The sequence below is a fragment of the Macrobrachium rosenbergii genome, chromosome 24 (assembly GCF_040412425.1).
Source record: "Macrobrachium rosenbergii isolate ZJJX-2024 chromosome 24, ASM4041242v1, whole genome shotgun sequence".
Lineage (NCBI taxonomy): Eukaryota > Metazoa > Arthropoda > Malacostraca > Decapoda > Palaemonidae > Macrobrachium > Macrobrachium rosenbergii.
The window spans coordinates 19,545,113-19,570,112 of NC_089764.1; the positions used below are offsets into that span (position 1 = coordinate 19,545,113).

At 38.0% G+C, this 25,000-nt stretch overlaps 1 protein-coding gene across 1 annotated transcript in view; it reads left to right on the plus strand.

The window, feature by feature from the left end:
• The first annotated feature begins 18,422 nt into the window (after window positions 1-18,422).
• Window positions 18,423-25,000, plus strand: part of LOC136851742 (uncharacterized) — a 39,867-nt gene continuing 33,289 nt past the window's right edge. The window contains exon 1 of the mRNA XM_067126071.1: window positions 18,423-18,542. Coding sequence (XP_066982172.1) covers window positions 18,519-18,542 — 24 coding nt within the window. The 5' untranslated portion in view covers window positions 18,423-18,518. The remainder of the gene's footprint in view (window positions 18,543-25,000) is intronic.

Sequence of the window (25,000 nt, forward strand, 5' to 3'; positions counted from 1 at the left end):
TGTGTGTGTTTGCGTGAAGAGAGAGAGAGAGAGAGAGAGAGAGAGAGAGAGAGAGAGAGAGAGAGAGATCGCATCCACCACTTAGAAAAAGTCTTGCCGGTTTAAACTCATAATTCTCCCCACCGAGCAACCACACTTTTGCAATAAGCAGTCACTAGAACTTGATATCAAACGGAGCAAGAAAATCGATAAGCGATTGTCGATCATAACATGACGTCATCGCAGCCATGACTGCCATTCGGCGAGGTTTTTTGGGGTTCGCACAATAAGCCTTTTCGTTTTCTTCGTTCTCTTGACAGTCACGTTCGTTAACGAGGATCCTTTTTGTATTTAACCGTTGAGTGCTTTCTGTTACGGTGGAATGCATCCAAGCACTGGATATCACGATGCGCTACGATGAATCGCGTGTCGTTTCGCAAGCGTCTTCTTGTTCTTCTTCTTCCAAATCTGTGCTTAGAGTTGACCTTAGATCTCTGTGAATGACTGCGATGATTCGTAGTCTTCGACATCTGCCTGAGTGATTCTGTGTCGCGTGCGATACTAAACCGATCACTGGAATAGGTCTGGTTCTCAGTGATGACAGAGTACAGTTTTACAAAGCGAAAACTTCATTTTCTAGAACGATTTCGACAATTAATGTTTAACGACAGGAGTTGTTCCTCAATAAGAGTGCCTGTTTAGCAATCAAATACATACACACACACACACACAGCCCCCAACACACACATATATATACAGAGTATATATATATATATATATATATATATATATATATATATATATATATATATATATATATATATATATGTGTGTGTGTGTGTGTGTGTGTGTGTATGGTCACGGTCTTTTTTCGTAGCAACCTACATTTCCAGTCACTCTGACAGGTGCCTAAATCTTTCACCTAACGTATACAGTATATTTTCTTTATGGCGAACGGCGACTGCATTTGTCCAAATCAAGCTGATGCACTGAAAAAGGTGCCACTGTGATCAAACTGAGAGAGAGAGAGAGAGAGAGAGAGAGAGAGAGAGAGAGAGAGAGAGAGAGAGAGACTTACCTCATATTGAAACATGACAAAGGCGCGACCTGTATCGAATACTTTGCCTTCCCCGTATCACTGCCCAGACAAGCATGAAATAAACTACGAAGAGATCCAGGATTTTACATTAGGTTAAAATTTCGGGAGACATGGGTGGGAAGGAGTAATGGGTGAGCAACAGGATTTTGTGGAAACGTGTTTGGAAGAGGATTTGGTAGTTATAAATATGTGACATCCGCCGATATACATATAGGATTATATGAAGGAGAAAATGGTGAGGACAAGTTTGTTACGTTGTAGTCAGTACAGAATTAATGTAAAAGGAAGGTAATGGATGTATTAGTGAAAAGAAGACTGCCTGGAAGTATATGTCCTTTATTTGGTGGAAGGAGAGTTAAAGATATATTTACTTTAAATTGCTGGGGATGATATGACAATGTGGATATAAATGAAATAAGGACAAGTGAGTTTATTTAGTAATGAGGAAGAGGAGAGGATAAGATGAAAAAAATTATTGAATTGTGGACTAGGATTACAGAAGCAGGTAGAAAGAATATATGAGCATTTGTAAAATTCCATGATGGTGATAGTGGGGATGGTTTGTGGCTGCAGGACAATCAGGCGAGGGGCCAAAACTGCGAATGAAGAAACGAAAGTCTTACTGAAAGAAAACAGAAATTTGAGTGACAGCTTCACGACATGACATCGTGTTCGGAAATACAGAAGGATTGATGGGGTTGTCAATGAGAAAGTGAGAGGACTTGTTTTGTGTAATAATGGTTAATCTATATCTTTATGGAATGAGTAGAAGTCAATGATGAGAACATGTTCGGAAATACAGAAAGATTGGTGGGGTTGTCAAAGAGAAAGTGAGAGGACTTGTTTTGTGTAATAATGGTTAATCAATATCTTTATGGACTGAGTAATATGAGAAGTCAAAGAAGGGATATTAAAAGTAGGTGAAAATTGTAGGAAAACAAAATGAGTTGTAAATGGAGTAAGGGTTGTTTGATGTTTACAGATTTACGATACTGATTGGGGTAAGATGTGCTAAACCGCCGAAGCTAATGAAAGGGTTTGAAAATGTTTTGCAATAGACGAAGCAGAAAGTAAATATGAGGAGAGGAAACTAGGACGTTGGAGCGATGAAGGTAGATATAAATGGTGGAAGAGTGGAAATGCTTGATCCTATTGGCACATCAGAGTGAATATAACAGAGGATAGTAGAACGAGAGAGAAGTTAATGCATAATATAGTTGAAAAAGGAAAGACAGCAGGATGTGAGTAAAATACTGAGAAGAAACGTGCAGTGTTTACACAATCCAAGGTCAGTATTTATGTTGGTATTATTGAGTCATGCAGCTGTCAATTATGTTAGTGAAGAGTGAATGAAAGAGAAAAGACTGATCTCGCTGGAAAACATGTTGACGTTCTTAAGATTTGTTTATGGATTATATGAAGCACCAGAAAAAAAAATGGAAGAGGGAGAACTGTGGAGATACGTAGTAGTGTGTAAAAAGTTACCCTTGGGAAGAGTGGCACGGAACATTTTCAGAGAGTTTGGTTATGTAGAAAAAACAGAAGAAAAAAATATATTGGTAAAATGAACATATGTTGCGGAAGTCGAGAGTAAAAACTGGGTCATACATTACTCTAAGACATAATTACAATAAAACCTTTAGAGAAGTAATAGGGGGGAAATTTGAAGTAGGGCTCGGAAAAATAACAAAATGCTGTATGATAAAAATTGGAGAGGACGTCTCTTGAAATCCACAAAAAGTGCAAGTATGTGCACATATATGTATATATGTATATATATATATATATATATATATATATATATATATATATATATATATATATATATATATAGAGAGAGAGAGAGAGAGAGAGAGAGAGAGAGAGAGAGAGAGAGAGAGAGAGAGAGATAAAATATATATAAATATATATCTATATATACATACATATATATATATATATATATATATATATATATATATATATATATATATATATATATATATATATATATATATATATATATATACATACATATATATATATATATATATATATATATATATGTGTGTGTGTTATATATATATATATATATATATATATATATATATATATATATATATATATATATATATATTTATATATATAGCGTACACATGCAAATATTTATTTGAACCGTACCGATTAAAATATCAGTCTGCTTTCGTCGGGATAAAACAAAAATTATTTGAGAACATACATCCCCCATAACAATGATAAAAAGAGCTAAATATACATGATTCATAAGGATTCTTTGAACGTTCGGTTCCGCATGAAATATGGTAATGGTGCCTTTTCCCTCAAGGTACGAGAGACCGCCCCACGCTGAATATGGATCGACAGGCTTCAGAGGCTGATTCTTTATACTATGTGAATAGTAGATAATGAAAAGGGAAAGCTTAAGCAAAGAGAATACACAGACATACATACACACACGCACACACACACACACACACACACAAACACATATATATATATATATATATATATATATATATATATATATATATATATATATATATATATATATATATATATATATATATATATATATATATATATATATATATATATATATATATATATATATATATATATATGACAATACATTAAATCAAACTCTTATCAAATTCACCCGTCTTGATGGGAGCCTCGATATTAAACAAAAGGGTTTTGTTTTATAACCTTGTAAATTTGCTGATGTGGAGAAACACGTATTTTAACAGACCATTTTTCACAACTAATGAATTAATCTGAAATTTCACTATCTTAACGGGAATTTTAAAAGATGCTTATCAGCAAAATATCAAATTATGAGATTTTCTTACGAAGTATCAGTCACCCTGAAAGAGTGAAAGATATGCATACCTTCTTATTTGTCAGTCCGGTTGAATTAAAAACAAGTAAAAAAGGCGCCGAAATTTCTTCAGCGCAATTGAGTTTTCTGTACAGACGCTACAGAGTATAATCAAGGCCACCGAAAATAGATCTTTCGGTGGTCTCGGTATAATATAATGCTGTATGAGCCGCGGCCCATGAAACTTTAACCACGACCCGGTGGTGGCCTGTCCTATATCGTTGCCAGAAGCACGATTATGGCTAACTTTAATCTTAAATAAATAAAAACTACTGAGGCTAGAGGGCTGCAATTTGGTATGTTTGATGACTGGAGGGTGGATGATCAACATGGCAATTTGCGGCCCTCTAGCCTCAGTAGCTTTTAAGATCTGAGGGCTGACAGAAAAAAAGTGCAGACGGACAGACAAAGCCGGCACAATACTTTTCTTTACAGAAGACTAAAAGGGTGAATCTTACTTATTGAGACTGTACCACAAAGGGCAGTACCCTGTTCTAAATTAATAATCCCATATTAAAAGGAAATGACTGACAATGCTTATAGTAGCATAGATGGAAGTATAAAATTAGAATGAATATATAGGTATAGCAAGGCGAGAAATTTAGCTAGGTACTTTAGCTGGACAATTAAAGGTTTGAATACTATAAAACTAATATTGGTAAACGTAAGTACGACAAGAGCGAAATTTATTATACAGTAACAGCACAAAGGGCTAGACACTCCTAGCATACTAAAAAAAAGTTTCCTAGATGAGACTGAATATTTATGGGACATTCGAAACATAGAATAGTCTGTATTGGTTAAGAAAAACCACAATAATGTGAATGTAAAAATATTTTAAATATATAATTACATTTACATTATAGATGATTTTTCAGTAAATGAGTGACTCCTATGATTATGAGATTTTAATTGTCGATATATCAAAACTTATGTCGCAGGCACACTTTCTCAAACAGGGAAATTAAATTTACTATTCAAAATTTGTTTTCGTTCTTCATATATCCTTACGAATAGCGCCTCATATGTAAAACAGAAAAAACTGCGTGAATACGTTTATTTTTATCTTTAAAGTGAAAATGCCAATGATATATTTTACTTAAAAAAAAAACGACGTTCACCAACGAGGTTCCTCCTCGCTGGAAGCTTTTAGCCGCGTCTCGTATTTCAAGGTTGCCAGCCACAGAAACACCGCTCAGCGTCTCCGACCGAACGACGAGCGATGTTGCCGTCAGAATATCTCAGGCAAAAGCAAGGGAACAAAACCCTGAATAATCATAAACTGAGCAGAAATAAATTCCATGGCGCAGACGTGAGCAGGAACCTAAATCTTCTAAAGAATTCACCATCAAGTTCCTTTTAATGCACTGACAGAAAAGGGGTGAAGGAGAAATCTTGGTAGAATTGCGAACGTGACGGTTAAAATTCGTTCTGGAGTTTGATGAAAAAAATGTCTGATGATATTTTTGGAGGATCTCCGAAATCGTGATAAAGGAAGGAACTTTTTTGGGAGTTTTAATAACATTTTTCTAAATTCTGATGCTGATCTTAGCATCATCTTGAGATAGAGAGAGGGAGAGAGAGGGCTAATAAAAATACTACGGTAATATTTTTCACTCTATTTCTAAGGAACTGGATGGCCAAGAATGAAAATGTCCCATAGACGCGTCGAACTCAAGGAAATTAAACTGCGACTTTTGAATATAACAATCAGACATAAAACACGAGAATGATTCAAAAAAGCCCAACAAGTTAAAGAATGTTATAATGATGGACAAAGACGCTCTTAAAAAAACATACATAACTATATATATTTATATATTCCCAATGAAGCCCAAACGATGTTCTTATGTTAAGAAACTCATTCCGAGATTGCACGAAGAGAATTGAACAAATACGAGTCATACAAGGTTGTCCGTCCTGATAAAACATACATCCATAAATATATAATATATATATATATATATATATATATATATATATATATATATATATATATATATATCTATATATACTAACTCTCTTTCTATATAATATATATTATTATGATTAACGAATTCGCTAGCAAATTGCCTCCCCTCCCCCTCCTTTGTTGTTGTTGGTTGTTCTGTCGTGTTTCATTTACTGCCAGCCGGCCGATCGATAGACCATCTGTCTATCGACTTAAAACAGGGGTTTAAAAGATTAAAGGCGCTCCCATTTTTGATAAAGATCTTTCCTTCGAGGCAAAAGTAATCTGGCTTGGGTGTATCTCCTACAGGCCAAAACCTCCCCTGCAGACGGCAAAAGGTGCAATGAAATCAAAACATCTGTGTTGGGCACACCCTGTCCCATAGGAGGGGATAAAGGCAAAGCCCAAGGTCTCATTGCACACATGAGCTGGAAGATATGGAGTGAACATGAGGATGGTCCCCAACACCTGGCCCCATCGATGCCCTTGCATCCTAACCACGTGGCCCTTTCCAAAGTATACTTCTCCTCGTGCCCCTCGACCGTATTCCTCGAGCCCACACGCCATTGCTTGGAGTTTCGAGGAGTCCCCATCGCCTTGCCCCTTTACGGAAGCCCTTGCATCTCACCACGTGGAAGAAACTCGTCCTCAAAATCACGCAAGTCATCCACGGACCGCCCTTCACGCGCCCTCAGGAAAATCTGCTAAGGTGAAAGTGCCCTGGAAGGGCTCCATTTCAGTCACCGCTTTTGTCTCGTAATGTTACTAGCAAAGAAAGCCAGAAATCTCCCTTGTCTAATGTCAAGCTGCACCTCTTGCATCGGCAGTATTAATTCTTTATTACTCCTTTGGCACCCTCAGTGCAGCTTCAGGTCATTATTCTTTTGTCTATTTCATTACTGGCGTATAATGTGCATATCTCTCATTTTCAGAGGATCTATCGTGGAAGCTTCTCGACTGTGGCTGGGATTTACACAGTTTCATTCAATCTACTTGAGTTCCTCTTTCCCGTACTAATGTCATTTATGTAAATACACTACTTTAAATGTGCCACGTGTTTGCATGTTCCCTCAGTAACAGAGCCTAAGCTCATATGAAATTCTCCTTTGTTTTCACCTTTTACGTTTCCGTACCCACAGTCAGAATCACAAGGCTAAATTAACTTAAATTGTTGCCACCTGTCTCTGAGTATATTTCAAACTAAAACCACGGAAAAACGTAAAAATGGCGACCTGGCCATAGATCTCGTTGCAGTTGCAGTTCCCTAGTGTTCCTTTGTGCATTTGCAACACTTGAATCAGCTATTAGCAAAGCTAAGCTGGGTACGAGACAATTACGAACCTTTTGTAAAACCAGCACACAGATCCAGAAAATTCCACGTAAGTAATGTGTTAATCTTAGCAAAACCTTTTACAATCGTGATGTTCCTAGGAATTAAATAGGACGTATGTAATCACTGAGAAAAGAACCGCCGTATTAGATTCGTTAATGCATGCCTTTCAGGATAGGTAGTTAGGAAATAACCAGTGCTAACCATCCTTTGCTTCGAGGGAATGCGAAATTCACTCCAATGTTAAAATCTTTGCCATATCTTTGCTTCGAGGAATAGGTATGAAAATTCTGTGTTAAAATCTTGCCATATCCTTAGCTAGGAATAGTGCGAAAGAAATTCCTCTGTGATAACTTTGCTTGCATTTCAGATTAACTTGAACTGTTATTTAGGCGCAGATAAAAAATTCCACGTGGGACGACGAAGTCAGCTTGCATTGCTGACAATTCTCTCAGTGTACGTCAAGAATTCGAGTTAGGTGTTAGGAAGCGAAATTTAAACTCCGCTTATAGGAAAATTACTAGGCCGTTGTACTGTTATCCTCTCCAGACGACTGGGAAATTCCCCGGAATCCTAGACGGCCCTGCAGCCTGCAGGTTCATTCACCCAGAGTCTAAAAATACCTCGGTGTTGGCCAGCGACCTGCACCCCACCCCGCCCATGCCGCGTGTGTAGCATTTTTTCCCCATTCATTTCTACTACTGGGTTTCCCGTTAGTAATTTCTAAGTCCTAAAGGGACGAATCGTAATTCAAGTCTAAGTGACTCCTAAAATTCTACGTCGTACGTGGCGAGAATTCCTCCAAATTCCACAAATTCCAAGTCCTACGTGACTCCTAAAATTCTACGTCGCACGTGGCGAGAATTTCTCCAAATTCCAGTCCTCAGAGACTCCTAAAATTCTACGTCGCACGTGGCGAGAATTTCTCCAAATTCCAGTCCTCAGAGACTCCTAAATTACCGTCGCACGTGGCGGGAATTTCTCCAAATTCCAGTCTCAGAGACTCCTAAAATTCTACGTCGCACGTGGCGAAATTTCTCCAAATTCCAGTCGCCAGGGCTCTAAAATTCTACGTCGCATGTGGCGAGAATTTCTCCAAATTCCAGTCCTCAGAGACTCCTAAAATTCTACGTCGCACGTGGCGAGAATTCCTCCAAACTCCAGTCCTCAGAGACTCCTAAAATTCTACGTCGCACGTGGCGAGAATTTCTCCAAATTCCAGTCCTCAGAGACTCATACAAAAATTCTACGTCGCACGTGGCGGGAAAATTTCTCATTCCTGCAGGGCCCAAAATCAAGTCCTTTGAGACATTATATAGTGTAGTTCACACATCTGAGCCATACGGGACTGATCATTTAGTTCGTTAGAACAACTCCTTAACTTCACGCTACAGCCGGTAAGTCGGGCGATAAAATCCAACTACGTCTTCGGAGACGCATGTAAAACTCGTTCGCAAGAACAACCACGTCTTTCAAGACACATCAATTTTAACAAGAACTTTTCAGACACCTCCTGCCCATTATTCCAAGATGGCTAATACAGAGCCCAACAAAACGAGTTTCAAATTCTACATGTCCGCTGGAAGGACATGGGACTATCAGGGCAAGATCTGAGAGCATGGGTTCAAGAACAGTGGACGATGCCAAGGCGGAGAGAGAGAACGCGCCTGACTCCAGATGCTAGAACGACAGCCCGCCACCCCCGCCCCCTGCCGCGGGGTGGGTGCCCTCAGCCAAGCTCACTCGTTCATGCCAAAATGGACGGAGTCCGAGCCTGGTATGAAGCGAAAGGGCCGAACGAGTCCTGGAGTGCTGCGATCTCTCCCCCCGGAACTCTCTCCCGCTATTTCTCCTAAATTCCTGGGCGGAAAGGCCCTCGTTGCCTACCACGCCCTTTCAGCGAAGATAGGGAAACTACAGGAGCTATTACGCCGAAAGCAGTCACGAAGCGTACGAGATTACCAGGCAGTGGAAGACGTTGGAGAGAGCAACTGACAGGCCAGACTTGGTCCGATTGGGCGTACCATTCGGAGCGGGCGTTGACAAAATGGCTCGATTCCGAAGGAGCCACTAACACCGCCGAGGTACACGAGCGGTTTAAATTCGAGCATTTCCTGCGCTACGCCCCTCCTGCCCTCGCCACTCATATAGTGGAAAAAGCCAGCAACACTCTGAGTGTTGCCGAATAACAGACATGTGAAACTCTTACCCTCGAAGAAGGATCCACTGGGGCGGAGGCAATCCCCGTCCCTCCTCAGGTTCACGCGAATTCCACAAAATGAACTCGGGCAAGCCCTAACTTGCCATTATTGCAGAAAACGGGGCGTTCCTCGAACGGTGCCGGAACAAAGAAACCAAGCTCCTCTCTCTCCCCCGGAAAACCGACAAATATCTTCACGCCCTCCACAGGAGCAGCGCGAAGACTAGCAGACCTTTTTGCACGGCGTGCAAGGTCTATAGCCGTCTCCGCATGGGCGAAATGCCCACGCAATAATAAATCAACTACTCCACCACCGTCGCCTTGGCCGTCACAGATCCCCAGTCATTGGCCTCCGCCAGAAGGGCCTAGCGCCGTAGCCCCTCACGAGTAGCCAGCCGTGCGCGCGAGTCACTGCGTTCGAGGACTCAGGCACTCGTCTCCCTCATCCGAAGGACAGAGTTCCTGGGCTATCGTCAATAGACGAAAACTCGTCACGATCGAGGAATAAATCAATTTAAATGATACTCCCTACGGTCAATTGAGAGTCTAGAGACCTCACCAATCCAAAATTTGCAATCTTGCGGTAGCAAGCCATCTCCCGGAGGCTATGACGTCATCCTGGGACAGGACTTTCAGTCCCCACCGGAAATCCGCGACAATCTAGGGGTCCCCATTCCCGATCATTCCGCAGGCGCGATAATCCTCCCCGCTTCTCCTCATAGAACTGGCGCTGGGTACCAGAAGGACGTGCCAGTCCCCACCGAATTCACCACCTGAGTACAGTAGCGGTGGCCTCGATCGGTTCCGATCCCATTCCAGTGCCCAGCCCTGCCTCGGTGCTGCCAGTGCCAGGGCTGATCAAATCTCCTTCGGAGATGCCAAATTCCTGCCGGTGCCGCATGCCCGGAGCAGGGCAAACTCGTCCGTCTGACCGACGAGCCCAGAAACCCTCTGATAGCGCCTGACCCTGCCCTAGATTGCCAACGCCAGAGCGCTACGCCGATCTCCATTCACGGGATCAACTCACGGTCCCCCTCTCTTCCCCCCGGCCTGGCACCGCTACCAGCGTCGGTCAGAGGGCGGTTCCTCCCGACCACCGCGGAAGCTCACCTGCAGGTGCCGGCCTCGCAACCGTGCCTGAGCCTGGTCAACAACACCTGCAGCCGCTCACGCCGCCCCCGACCGCCTCCTCTCTGCCTCAGCCCGTCGCCGACGCAATTGCAAGTCAGGATTCTGCCATATCTCCCTTGGCCGATGAACTACAAGAGCTGCGACGGATTATGGTAGAACCCGCACGGAACCCTCCTGCGTCAGCTGTCGCATCAGCAGGCCCAGGTGGTACTCCGTGCCGCCCTCCGGTCGCGGGCCCTCCGCTTCCCCCAGAAGCCGGGACGACTGTCCCATTAAGAAAGACTCGAGCGAAATTACACGGGCGTGGGACATTCAGGTAATTTACAAGAGCTCTAGAGCTCCCATGGCACCTGTGCCGCCATTCCTTCCGAAGGTCTTGGCACTAATCCAGAAGGGACGTGGGCCTCTCCTACTCTTCCTCGATTTCCTCAAGACTTCTATCTCTTATCACCTTCTATTAATCTTCATAAATTATCACCACAAGGAAATTCATGGATACATTCACACAATGTATAAATCATTGAGAATAACAGAGTGAAGTGGCACACCCTTGCGCCCATACCTTGGCACCGGGCGTGCGTCGCCCTCCTGAAGGTCGCGCCCTTCGGGTGCACTTTCTCGCCTGGGACTGAGAAGTGATAGTCGGGCCGTAATTTATAGGCAAGGACGATAAATTCCCGCCTAACACAATAAAACCTCCTCTTTTTTCCTTAGCTCTTCTGCCAGTATCATTTAACTTTCTTTTAGTCATTTATTTATCTTTCTTTTAAAAAAATCACTTGAGTCACAGACTCTTGCCCTTGTGATTTAAATGCCCCTTTCGTAAGCTCCGAGGACGTGTCCACTTGCTTTCATATGCAGTCAAGTTTCATTCATGTCTTGGTAATTTTCCTTTGTTATTATTATCCCTTTCCCCATTTCCTTCAAGATCTCTGTTTGTCCCTACCCCATCTTTTGTCTGCTCGCGTCATAACATTGAGTGGGCAGTGGACGCATAAAATTAGCGTAGTTTAAGGTTGTGAATTAAAACCTCATAGTCTCTCGCCCACGCCGGCTGTCAAATCCAAGTATTGGGCCATTAAACAAAGTACGTTAAAACAGAAGAAGATAAATTATCAATGGGAATATAGCATAGTCATTACAGTATCGCGTAAAAGGGATGTCATTTTACGAAACCAACCTTTGTTTTTCATTTACACAGCCTCTTCAAGGCAGAGTGTACTAACCGCATGCATTTTATCTAAAATTAAGTAACTGTGTAGTTTAATTCTTGAACAATAACCTTTCTTTTCATTTGTTGGCCATAGCCTCATATGCGTGGTCCTATAATCTTAATTAATTCACAATTGTTCGAGGTCACTTTATAAAAGTTACAGTGGGTAACCAAATCTAAAGTAATTATTCTTTTGCAAGTGTTTAAATCCTTTGCGTTCTGTGTGAAAATTGTCCCAATGTGTTATTAGAAGTAACGTCACCTTCATAAAACCCTTAGGTAAGTTCATTTACAGGGCAGAATGTGAGTAACGTAAAGCATTGCACTCATTCCTGAGCCTCGTTATTTTTGCCCGGAAGGAGAGTATGTACATCATCTTAATATAGGGAGTATTATGATTAGCAAGAATTCGCTAGCAAATTACTCCCCTCCCTATCCTTTGTTGTTGTTGGTTGTTCTGTCGTGTTTCATTTACTGCCAGCCGGCCGATCGATGAACCATCTGTCTATCGACTTAAAACAGGGGTTAAAAGATTAAAAGCGCTCCATTTTGACCGAGATCTTTCCTTCGAGGCAAGTAATCTGGCTTGGGTGTATCTCTCCTACAGGCCAAAACCTCCCCTGCGGGCAGCTGGGATTTTAATGAGTCAAAGCATCTGTGTTGGGCGCACCCCTGTCCCTTAGGAGGGGATAAAGGCAGCCCGAGTCTCGACACGCACACGCGAGCTGGAAGATATGGGTGATGAACGTGAAGACGTCCCCAACACCTGGCCCCATCGATGCCATCCAGACAACACGTGGCCCTTTCAAAGTATACTTCTCCTCGTGCCCCTCGACCGTATTCCTCGAGCCCACGCCATTGCTTGGAGTTTCGGTACCCATCGCCTGCGCTTTGGAAGCCCTTGCATCTCACCACGTGGAGAAACTCGTCCTCCGAAATCGCAGGTCATCCACGGACCGCCTTCTACGCGCCCTCGGAAAATCTGCTAAGGTAAAGTGCCCTGGAAGAGCCCCATTTCAGTCACGCTTTTGTCTCGTAATATTTTCTTAAGGAGAAAGCCAGAAATCTCCCTTGTCTAATGTCCGTGCGCCTCTTGCATCGGCAGTATTAATTATTTATTACTCCTTTGGCACCCTCAGTGCAGCTTCGAATTCATTATTCTTTTGTCTATTTTCATTACTGGCGCATAATGTGCATATCTCTCATTTCAGAGGATCTATCATTGAAACTTCTCACGACTGTGGCTAGGATTCCCCAGTTTCATTCAATCTACTTGAGTTCCTCTTTCCCGTACTAATGTCATTTATGTAAATACACTACTTTAAATGTGCCCACGTGTTTTACGTAATATTTCCCTCAGTAACAAGAGCCCTAAGCTCATATAAAATTCTCCTTTGTTTTCTCTTTTTTACGTTTTCCGTACCCACAGTCAGAATCACAAGGCTAAATTAACTTAAATTGTATACCTGTCTCACAAAGTATATTTCAAACTAAAACCACAAAAACAATAAAAAATATATATATATAATATATATATATATATATATATATATATATATATATATGTGTGTGTGTGTGTGTGTGTATAAAATTATTTTTTCTAGATCGATATACAGTGCTGCAATAATTTTTATTATTCTGGTAAAGCCTTTTATGTTTACATGCCTGGTGCAACTCAACACTTAATTTGGAACCTCTAAAACCCCCATGCAACTACATAAATATTTCTTGGTTCCTCTTTTCTTTCTAAAAAAATCCTACACATTTTTCTACATGCTTTATTCTTCCTGCTCGGAGTTCACCCTAAGACGTCTAATACCGATAATCTGAAGGTTGGAATCGTACAATGAACGAATCAGTTTCTCTGTTCACGCCCTTCAGTTTAAACACCTAAAGGGATCTGTGACATTTGGCGCGGGCTATCCTTCCTTTTATTTTATTTACGTTAACGATTTTCGAGTATTTTCTCATTCTTTTGTAAATACTGCATATATTGCAAAAGTCTTTAGATATACCATTAGAATATCTTCATGATTTTGATGGTATTCGTTTATATATTTCTAACGTATTCCTTTATACATTGCATAAGACAACTTCAAGATACGAATTGGAAAAAATACATTCAAAGCGTTAACAGCAATAATAAAACATAATGTCAATTTAACCTAACGTGACCTAAAGGAAATTTCACCACACTTCACTATTCTATTCTCTTTCCAGTGTATAAATTCAATCAAGTGAATATTTGCTCTAGAAAGGAGATTGGAAATTTCTACTATGAAAGTGCGTGGAACTCAGGTAACGCCTATACTACACATTTTTGAAAGTTCGTGACGAGTCTTTGCCTGTTACCATTACTATTGGGCAGTGTGTAGGGCTCAGCTTCTATTCTCATCTCCATACTTCCTATTATAAAGTTATAAACTAATTATATATATATATATATATATATATATATATATATATATATATATATATATATATATATATATACTACATATAAATATATATGCATATATACATACACATATATATGTGTATATACAGTATATGTATATATATATATATATATATATATATATATATATATATATATATATATATATATATAATTATATATATATATATATATATATATATATATATATATATATATATATATATATATATATATATATATATATAATTTCAAATAAAGAACAATGAGGATAGTACTAAATTATTACCTAACTCTTAGAATATATTCATTAGATACTGCACTCCCGGTAGTGAGAGTTTGGGTGTGCCTTCTAAAATTCTCAATAAAAATTCCTAGTTTTTTTCACAAGATAAGGACGATGAAGGACTGCATATACTAGGGTACCAATAACGGTTCTGTAAACTTGGCACATATTTTACTTCCAGGTGCACATACTGTATTAAATATTAAAGAATGAACAGCCCACTTCCTATTGCGTTGTTTACAGTGAAGCCGCCTACATTAGGGGAAAGGGAATAATGTCAAGCATACGCACACTGGTATATAAATATACATACATACACACACACACACACACACACACATATATATATATATATATATATATATATATATATATAAATTATATATATTTACATATAAAAATATATAAGTATATATTTACATATATATATATATATATATATATATATATATATATAATATATATATATATATATATATATACTATATGTATATATATATATATATATATATATATATATATATATATATATATATGTGTGTGTGTGTGTGTGTGTGTATGTGTGTGTAAATAAAATTATAAAGGAAATAAACTGATACCAATACAAATAAACAAATAAGTAAACAACTATTAAACAACTTCTATGGTGGGAGTGAATCCATTGTTCAGAAGTTGGTCAAGGAGACTCTCAAGTTTCAATTAAATCCTAAGAAAAGTTCGGTGGGCTAATGAAATCTCTTGAACGGTTAGCAGCAAAATCAAAATCCAGGACCTCTTGGTGAGACCCCACTGATTTCGAGACTAATTGTCATGTATCGAACTCCTCTCGGGAGCAATCAATGGCTTATCATGAAAACATAAGCGAAATTAAATTTACTATTGTTATAAGGTAAATTTTCTAATCCACTTACTTTGACAAATTTCGTAATGTAACTTCTGAAAATAATAATTCTATCATCACCATTATATAAATAATAAAGTAAATTCAAGAAAAATTATCAAGGAAAACAAATTTCCCGATTTACCGTCGAGGAAACCGTCAAATCAAAGCACAACTCTGCCTTTGTCCATGAGACGATATAAACAGTCTATTAAGGATAAATCATCAAGGCCACGGTGAACTGGTCCCTTGGAAACGCTATTCATTCACCCACAGAGAGAGAGAGAGAGAGAGAGAGAGAGAGAGAGAGAGAGAGAGAGAGAGAGAGAGATTTCCTCTTTGCAATGACGGTCTCCATCCAGGCATCACCAGAAGACACATCAGGCAGCGCCAGTTGAAGTCTCGTGCTCGGACAGAAAAGGTGTGAGTGGGGGAGAGTGGTTGCAACAGACACTGTCTCCGTTAGTGGTTTGCCTGTGGTGTGGTTCCCGCGTCTTGTTCTCGTTCTTTTAAAGGACTTGAGGGGACTAACATTTATGCGCCAAGTGAATTACAGTTTATTATAATATAGGAAAGACTGTATAGTGTGCAGAAAGCACTGTTATTTTATACGGTTTCTAAACTGTGCTGTGAGATGCAAGTTACTTCTGATATTCATTTGCAAGATGAGCAGTCTGTTTCCTGCCAGCAGTATTGTAACTAGTTTCATAAGTAATTTTTTCATATTTATATATCTAAGGCGTGGGTAATACACAAAAGGTTTGCTTATAAATCATCACAGTAAAGAAGGCTCAATAATATAATAAAATCAAATACATATGAAAAGATTAATCGGCTGATCAAAGAAAACAGACTATAAGACTGGAAATACAACCTGACGGTTTTTGAAAGCATTAGAGTGAATGTGCAGTGTTTAATGTTGCATGAGAAACAAACAATAGGACTAGTGAACACAATGTGTTTAATTTAAATTGGCATTTCTTAGGCTAAGAAAACTGAACAAATATTCTAGCTAGTCCATGTAGGCAACAAGGCTGGCCTGTAAAAACATTACGTGGAATGTAAAATATTTACGAAATTAGCGGTTTTGTAATATTTCGCGAAAAGCTGAATTTAGTGATCTGACCCTTTTGCCCAATTTTGTCTTTCGTTCCCAATCACAGCAAACAAATCAGGTAGAACTTGTCTATTATAATTTTATTATCTACAACTAATACATTTCATAAAGTACCTATAAAAATCAGGCATTTAGATTAAAAATGATTAAAACTGCAGACATTTAATTCCATATGCTTTTTAACTGGAAAATAGCCAGTGGTATTCTGTTCTAAAATAATATCAAACGCCATGATATCAGTCCCAATCTTTCTTGTTTATAGTACAGTTATATATCTTAATATTTATCATCAACCACCTTTATGAAAAATCTATTTGTCAACCATTCAGCGCCACACCAAGTAATCTACTACCCAATGAATTCTGCAAAAGAACAAATCATGAGTCATTAATTATTTCCACTTTCTTGAAACTGTTATACCTATTTCCAGCAAAGTTGCCCAAGTGGAATAAAAACTATCATATAGTCAGGAAATTAGATAATTATGAAGAATAACATATTCAGAAAGATTAATATAATCTTGAAGAAAGATTTCTTACTTTTGAGAATCATATGCTACGCCCTTTTCAGGGCACGAAGCTTGATTTGAACATCATACAATATTCAAAGTTCCTTCTCTATTCTGAGACAAACATAGGAATTAGAAATTCCCAAAGCCATTTCAAAGCGAATACAGGACAAGGGGAAAATAAATGGAATCGGCATTTTTACTTTAACACTAACGTAAAAATAGAAGGATAATATCCAATTTAATTCAGCATAAGTCAAGGATACAGAAAATTTAATGAATTATTCATTGATGGTCATACGGTAACAGTAGAGGCCACTGAAAATGAACAAACAGCAGCAAGAAAAGGATGTGCATTAGGCAACCGGAAGCCCTTAATTTACATAGGAACAGCCTTATCTACTTGGGACAGCACTCTTTCCTCGGCAATTTGATAACCTAATTACTTTGTTCGTTAATAGCAGAGTCATTTCCTTCCCTATTCTTTAATTAATCACTGTTGGGTCTGATATTCTTTTTTGCCGTCAGATTTTCCTTGATATTTTTACGTTAACAAAAGAGTTATTAACAATACAGATATATATGTGTGTATGTATATATACATATATACATATATATATATATATATATATATATATATATATATATATATATATATATATATATATTATATATATTATATATATACATATATACATACATATACTTTACATACATACACACACACACACACACACACACACACATATATATATATATATATATATATATATATATATATATATATATATATATACATACATACAGTGTATTGTAAAGTTGAAAATTTTCAAATATCATATACTATATATAATAGCACCTTCAACGCTACACTACTTAATCAAAAACAGAGCTGTAATATTGTAAAAAAAAAAAAAAAAATCAGACTGGAGGTGAGCTACCCGCTGTTATTAATTGCAAAAAAAAAAAAAAAGGTAGCTGGGTGTGCCTGCAAATTCTCTGTTTAATCCATTTCAATTACTTTTCGCTAAATTGGAGATTAATTCAACATAGCAACAGCAGCAAAATAAATAATAATAATAATAATAATAAATGAATAACATCACCATGAACCTCACTTCATTAGTTTCTATTTTAAATTCGCTCTGTTCCACGAGTTTTTGGTTATGGTTTCATAATTCGCGTTACTAAATGAATGATAAACCTTTTACAAGGTATCGCTGAATGGCTTCAATACTCGTCCTTATTCCAGCAATCACGCACAAATCTCAAGTCATTACTTAGGTGAAACATACCATAAAATGCCGTTTCTAGAAATTCTTCTCGAAGGTCAATCATGAGATAGCAATTAAGGATAACAATAAATTCGTGAAAAAAAATAACGTTAAAAGTAAGGCGTGAAATTCATTTTTTTCCAGGGACTCAGAACGAATACGTGACTTCCGAAATTCCTAGACGCTGAAAAGGAATCTACTTCCGAAGAAGGGACGTGTCTCTAAGAAGAAAGGAGAAATGGATTTCTACAGATTATTAACGGTAAGAAATCGTCTCGTTCTTAATAATATACTGGTCAAGATTCATGAGCGAACACCTTAATTCATTATGTGTGTAATTTATTTATTATGTTCCCTGCATTTTCTTACGGGTATGAACATATATCTATAACTGCTAATACTTATCAAACATTTAATTCTTAAAAAATACAAATGAAACTTATTCAGTTTGTCAGAGAAAAAAAAATCTATAACTGCTAATATTTAGCAAGCATCTGATTCTTAAAAAATACAAATGGGACATTTTTAATTTGTCAAAGAGAAAAACCATTGACAGCTAATGTGTAACATACATCTGATTCATAAAATACAAATGTGTGCTATTTACTGTGTCAGAGAAAAAGACAATCTTTGTAATCATAAGCCAACACCATAAATGATAAACTCACAAACATCAAATAAATAAACTCATCTGGAAGGTTAAAACTGTGAAAGTCGGAAACCAGTCAATCAGGTCAAGCACTTTAAGAGATGACATTGAATGCTTTCGATATCTTTCCCGCTCCTTCAAGAGGAGTGGTTGGGTTTCCTCGGCAAATTCGAAGATGATGGAAGAAAGTCGAGAGATGTTTAGCTTGAAAAGCGAGACGGGGAGGGTAAAAAATCGATGAAAATCAACAAAATGAAAACGACAAAATAAACTTGAGAAGATAACGGTTTTTTTTTTTTTTTTACGGAAGGAAGAAAGTACGTAAAACCTAAAGTTTTATCTACCTTAGGCCTAAAGTAAAACGGAACTCGCTCTTGGAGGAAAATTGACGAATTCCTGTGGGGAAATGGACAATTTCTTGAAGACTATAGGATTTACATTCAAGATAAAAACTGAGTTACTAGCCACCAGAATTCTCAGCAAGTCTTTCGGGAATAGGTTCCTGGCAAACAGTAAGCAAAATTTAAATTAGCTGACTGCGATCAGAAAACCATCAAAATACCACACTAACCGCGGAAGTTTACGTTATAACATGGCCAAAGAAAAATACGATTTCCTGAATTTAAAGAATGTTAGTGGTCGTGGCAATGCAGTAGAAGAGGTCTTAGTGAACGGAAATTTTGATGAAGCCGGCGTCAAATTAAGTGAAAAAAATATTTTCTAAACTCCATTTTAAGAAAAGACTTCCTTTTGCGTGAGGCTCAGTGATGCTTAAATACATTTAACCTAAATCAGCTCTATGGCTACAGTGAAAATCTCAACGTAATTATAACAGTCCGGACCTCAATGAGTCACTCATTCTCTATTTGACCGCCAGGTGAGTCAACATTCGTGCGCTCACTCGGTTGCGACTGAAGGTATTCAAAGTGTCACGATGACTGGATCCGAACACAAGACCTTTGACAAGGTCGATTAGGGATTACCTTTTAACGGCTTTCTTGGCCACTGTTTTGACAGTCTCGTATTTCGAATGACATTTCCTCTCTTATTACACAGAATGAATAAGCTTGGCATGTTTCTCTTTTTTAAGATTTTTTATCAAAACTTATGAAATAGACATTAGCCTCGTGCCCTACCAATTTCTCTCTCTCTCTCTCTGTTTGCCCCGCGTTCGAATCTCCAACCGGTCAATGAAGAATAAGAGGAATTTATTTCTGGTGATAGAGATTCATTTCTCGCTATAATGTGGTTCGGATTCCACAATAAGCTGTAGGTCCCGTTGCTAGGTAACCAGTTGGTTCTTAGCCACGTAAAATAAATCTAATCCTTCGGGCCAGCCCTAGGAGAGCTGTTAATCAGCTCAGTGGTCTGGTTAAACTAAGGTATACCTAACTTTTCTCTCTCTCTAAGTATCTAGGTCTTACATCTAAATCATGCAAAATAAAATATTGCGAATTCCGCCAATACATAATGCGCGCACACACCAACTCACATACACATACATATCCTATAAATCTTCGGATTTTTAATATGCAGAAAAGAAGAAATATATTATAGGTGAATTATTTAAGGAGGGAAAGATGGATGTTTTAACAATGAATGAAACAAAGGTGAAAGGGGATGTGTGCGCAGTAGTGAGGACAAATACTGCTTGTGTATGGACTAACTGAAAGACGTTGACGTAAGGATGTTTGGCGCTACCAGTCTCATGAAGTCTGCCGTGGAGGTGTTAAATAAACAAATGTGTCCATTCGATAGCTGTATGGATAAGACAGGGTATAGCATGAGGAAAATTGAGACAGTGAATCTATACGTGAGAATAAAAATACATATTTCAAGATACTATGTGGCGTGAATGCAGTCCTGGGTCAACTGTGGAGGGTGCGGTAAGGGCTCGATGTATTGCTGATAAAACTACTGTGTAGTTGTTGAGTAACTAACTGATGCTTTGGGAGATTTTTGCGAGGTTCATCCACTTTCAGATAAAACTGCTGTGTAGTTTATGAGTAAGTAGCTAATGTTTTGGGAGATTTTTGTGTGAAAATATATATATCCACTATTCCATATATTAAATATATATATATATATATATATATATATATATATATATATATATATATATATATATATATATATATATATATATATATATATATATATATATATATATATATATATATATATATATATATATATATATATATACATATATGTGTGTGTGTGTGTGTGTAAAATGAAGGACGGACTCAGATTCACATGGATAAAAGAGAACACGAAACCGCAATACCCTGTTAAGAGAAAAAAATTTTCTTTTCATCTTTATTTCCACTGCACAATTCTATCTATAGCCCAAACGAACAGCAAAAGCTTTTCAAAACCTTAGCTCAGCCACGCCTCTCTCTCTCTCTCTCTCTCTCTCTCTCTCTCTCTCTCTCTCTCTCTCTCTCTTTTCGTGCCGTCCAAAAGATCAGTTTTGATATTCATTTATGAGTTGATTTTTTCTTATATATTTACTACACTTATACTATTTCACAAACAAAAATTCATTAACTGAACTTTTTCACGGTAGAATTTTGTAAAGTTGCCACATCTGCAATTTTTTAAGAACAATCTGGTTAACCTACTCCAATTACTGTTCTTTTAAATCCTTTTCGCGTTTTCTTAAGTCCACAGTAAAAAATAAATAGATATACATCAATTAAGAGAGACGAGAAGAAAGCTGACTCCGTTATGCAAACACAGAGCGAGGTTTAGGATGAAGGCAAAAGTTACCCTTCCATCCTCACAGGATGGGATGAGGAGCTGATATCTGTCTTGAACAGAGAATGCAAAATGCCACCTTTCCTGTAGCACATTACATCGTTTCTTGTGCTTGCTTTATTTGCAGGGACATTTTAATTATAGATATCTTCTTCTTCTTCCCAGCTTGTTCCCATTTTTATATGGGGTCGCCGTGATGCCTTCTTTTGAAGGACTTTGATTTGGCTTTTGGGGCAGACTTTGTAGTCCCGATCGGCTGCCCTGCCTGACATCGCTTAGACCCCGGTATTGTGTACATGTATTGTACCAGTTCACCAGCGTTCTTTCTCCCAGCAGCGAGGAGTTGTTACGCGGTGAGGTCGATAGTATATCTCATAAGTAATATCCAAAAGCTCATCACAGGAGAAAATATGAATTATACAATGTTTCACTTACGGTTGTTATATGGTAGATTCGTTCAACAGGAGCAAAATTAGACTTTTTTAAATGAAATCTCCAGGCACTGTTATCGTCGAATACGGATCAAAACACGATGAACTGCATGCATGGCGACACCAACAAACTCACGAAAATATCTCGAAATACTTGTACAGTAATAAAGCAGGTGTCTGTGTCAAAAGTCATACCGGCCATTAATTCCCAAATAACCTTCGATATCTCCTCTGACAACTGCCGCTGTGTACATAAATATTTTTCTTCTCTTATTTTATGTTCAGAATTTTCGATATTTCCTTGGAGGTCTCTGTTTGATCTTCCATTTCCCTGGTTGGCCTTTACTTCTCATGTCTCTTTACTTTAGAAATCGGCTTCCGCGTCATTTCGCGGAAGACAGCAAGCAAACAAGCACACAATGCACCCCCCCCCCCACCAACACACACACTCAAGATCGCTGTCACGTTGTCCAATGAGCGCTTGACGCTGGATCATAGAAAAAACTCTTCCTCGTGAGGCGGCAACTCCTTCCCGACCGGCATATGAGAAAGTGAGCAACTTTGGCCTTCGTTTTCAAAGACTATTTAATCTAATCTGGAGAGCGTTTGGCCGATAAACGCTGAATGATTTCAGTCAAGGTCTTCATCTGTCTGTCTCTGGGAGTCTATACATGAAGATCCGAAAGGGAATGGACTGAGTAAGCGAATCTGTCGTGACATCATGTGATTTGAGAAGCACAGAGGAAAATACACACCATTCAATGCCTGTTCAAAGTAATAAATATATATATATATATATATATATATATATATATATATATATATATATATATATATATATATTAGATACTATACCACTGGTGATATTCATATTTTTCAGATAATATTAATACAAGACTGGTCATATTAATTTTTTTTATATTAATACAAGGTCTGGTTTTAATCATTTTCGAAATCTCATCAACTCTTCCAGTGTCACATACCATCCCGTCTACAAAATGTAAGTGATGGTCGTAATAGTTTTCGGGTTTTTCGAATGTGTTTTTTCTTTTCAAAAGAGAAAGATAGCCAAACACTTTCGTTAGTGGAGGTAAAAATCACCACTCCAAGTTCATCATCATAGTGTGAAATTGCAAGGTGAGGTCTTTAATTCCAGCTGTAAATCAGTTTTATGTAATCGCCAATTTATGATGCACCGTTTCTTTTATGGCGACCTGTATATCATTGTGGACAACACACCACTGCGAGCTAAAAAGTGACGAATAAATTATAAATGCAATCTCACTCGTTTTTCCGCTCATAAACTCCGTATAAACCCGCATCCATTTCGCTCGAGTCATATACGTATTGCAATTGATATAAACATTACATAAAGAAGCTAAGGGTTATTTCTTCTGCGTCTTTTGTCATTTATAAAAAAAAATATGAGCATTTTACGAGTATGATACATGAAAAACATGATATCTGCGAGATGTTAAATGAACTGCAAGTCTTTGTACACCCAAACTAAAGGTTGTCTCATTGTTGTTCATAAATTACCAAAATCTCAACGTTCATCTCTGAAATGTATTTTATAAGGCCCTTGTGACTTGCAATGTATTGCCTTATATATACTCTCCTGTTAATTTATAAAACAAAAAATCACTCATTTTAGAGACCTTGTGAATTCAGAAAAAATGAATGAGAAATTAATTTACCAAGACTTTCCTTTACTTTTGCGTGTTCCATTTACAGAAATAACACTTCACTTGAACTCAGCTCTTTACAAAAAAATTGAGAAAAAATTATGAAATTTCATTAGTAATAAAAATAATACGCAGGAGTTATTCTTTACCAACTTTCCAGAAAGTAATTATGAATAATCAAGGTGATAACGAGTACAGAACGAAAAGAGGCTCTTAAGAAAATACTGACAAAGGTGATGGCGCTCAAATCACGCTCCACAACTACTAGGCAGGAATGATTGCAAGAGCCATTAAGAAGTGGATCTGAGGAAGCTTATTTCACCAGGTGATTAGTGGGTTATTGACTTACATACGCCATCCTATCATAAATGGTAAAAAGCTATTGTATAAAATCTCTGAAGAGCCATTGCCAAAACTTAAAGATGTAACTCAAGAAATTTCAGATTTTGTTAAAGAACTAAGATAGTGACTAAGTAGAAGACTCTTGAAAGTATATAATTTCGGTGTATCTTTGAGAAAAACCACCTGGATGGCTAAAAGTAATACACTGTGTTTGTTCTGGCTTATTTTCGAGTGCTTTGAATGAATGTGATATCTGTTTTTGTAGAAGAAACATAGTTTTCGAGGTTGGGAGAACCGCTTAGTGAAGAAAGATGGCTTTCCGCAAATATAAAAAATCTCAGCTTCAAATTCAGCCAAGCTGTATTGAAAAGGATACAAACTTTACTTTCCCTGACTTAACCTGAATTGGGTCACTGGGTTTTACATGACCAGCAAGGGGGGCCTGCGCAAAGCCTTGAAGGTACATGGTCGCAGTGCTTTTAGGAAATTCTTACGTAATTGGTGTCACTTTAATTTGTAACGTCACAGGGAAACGCCGGTTGGTAGAATGATCAGAGGGACGCGATTTACAGAAGAAAATTGAAGTTTTTCCGCAATGTTAATCATCTGTGTCATAGACAATAAAGATATAATGTTCTCAGAGCACCTAGTTTTGTGTTAAACTGCGTTTCGTGATGTATGGTCTCACGCTCCTATAGCCAACAAATACTGCATTTCGGAAATCATTACTCAACGCAATTCCAGATCAAGACCTACTGACCCCAGATAACTCAGCCCGTGAGAATTCAAGTGCTGAAAACCGAGTCCACAACAATGAGTTCCGAAGTTCCTAAGAGACATGGTAACTGAGCAA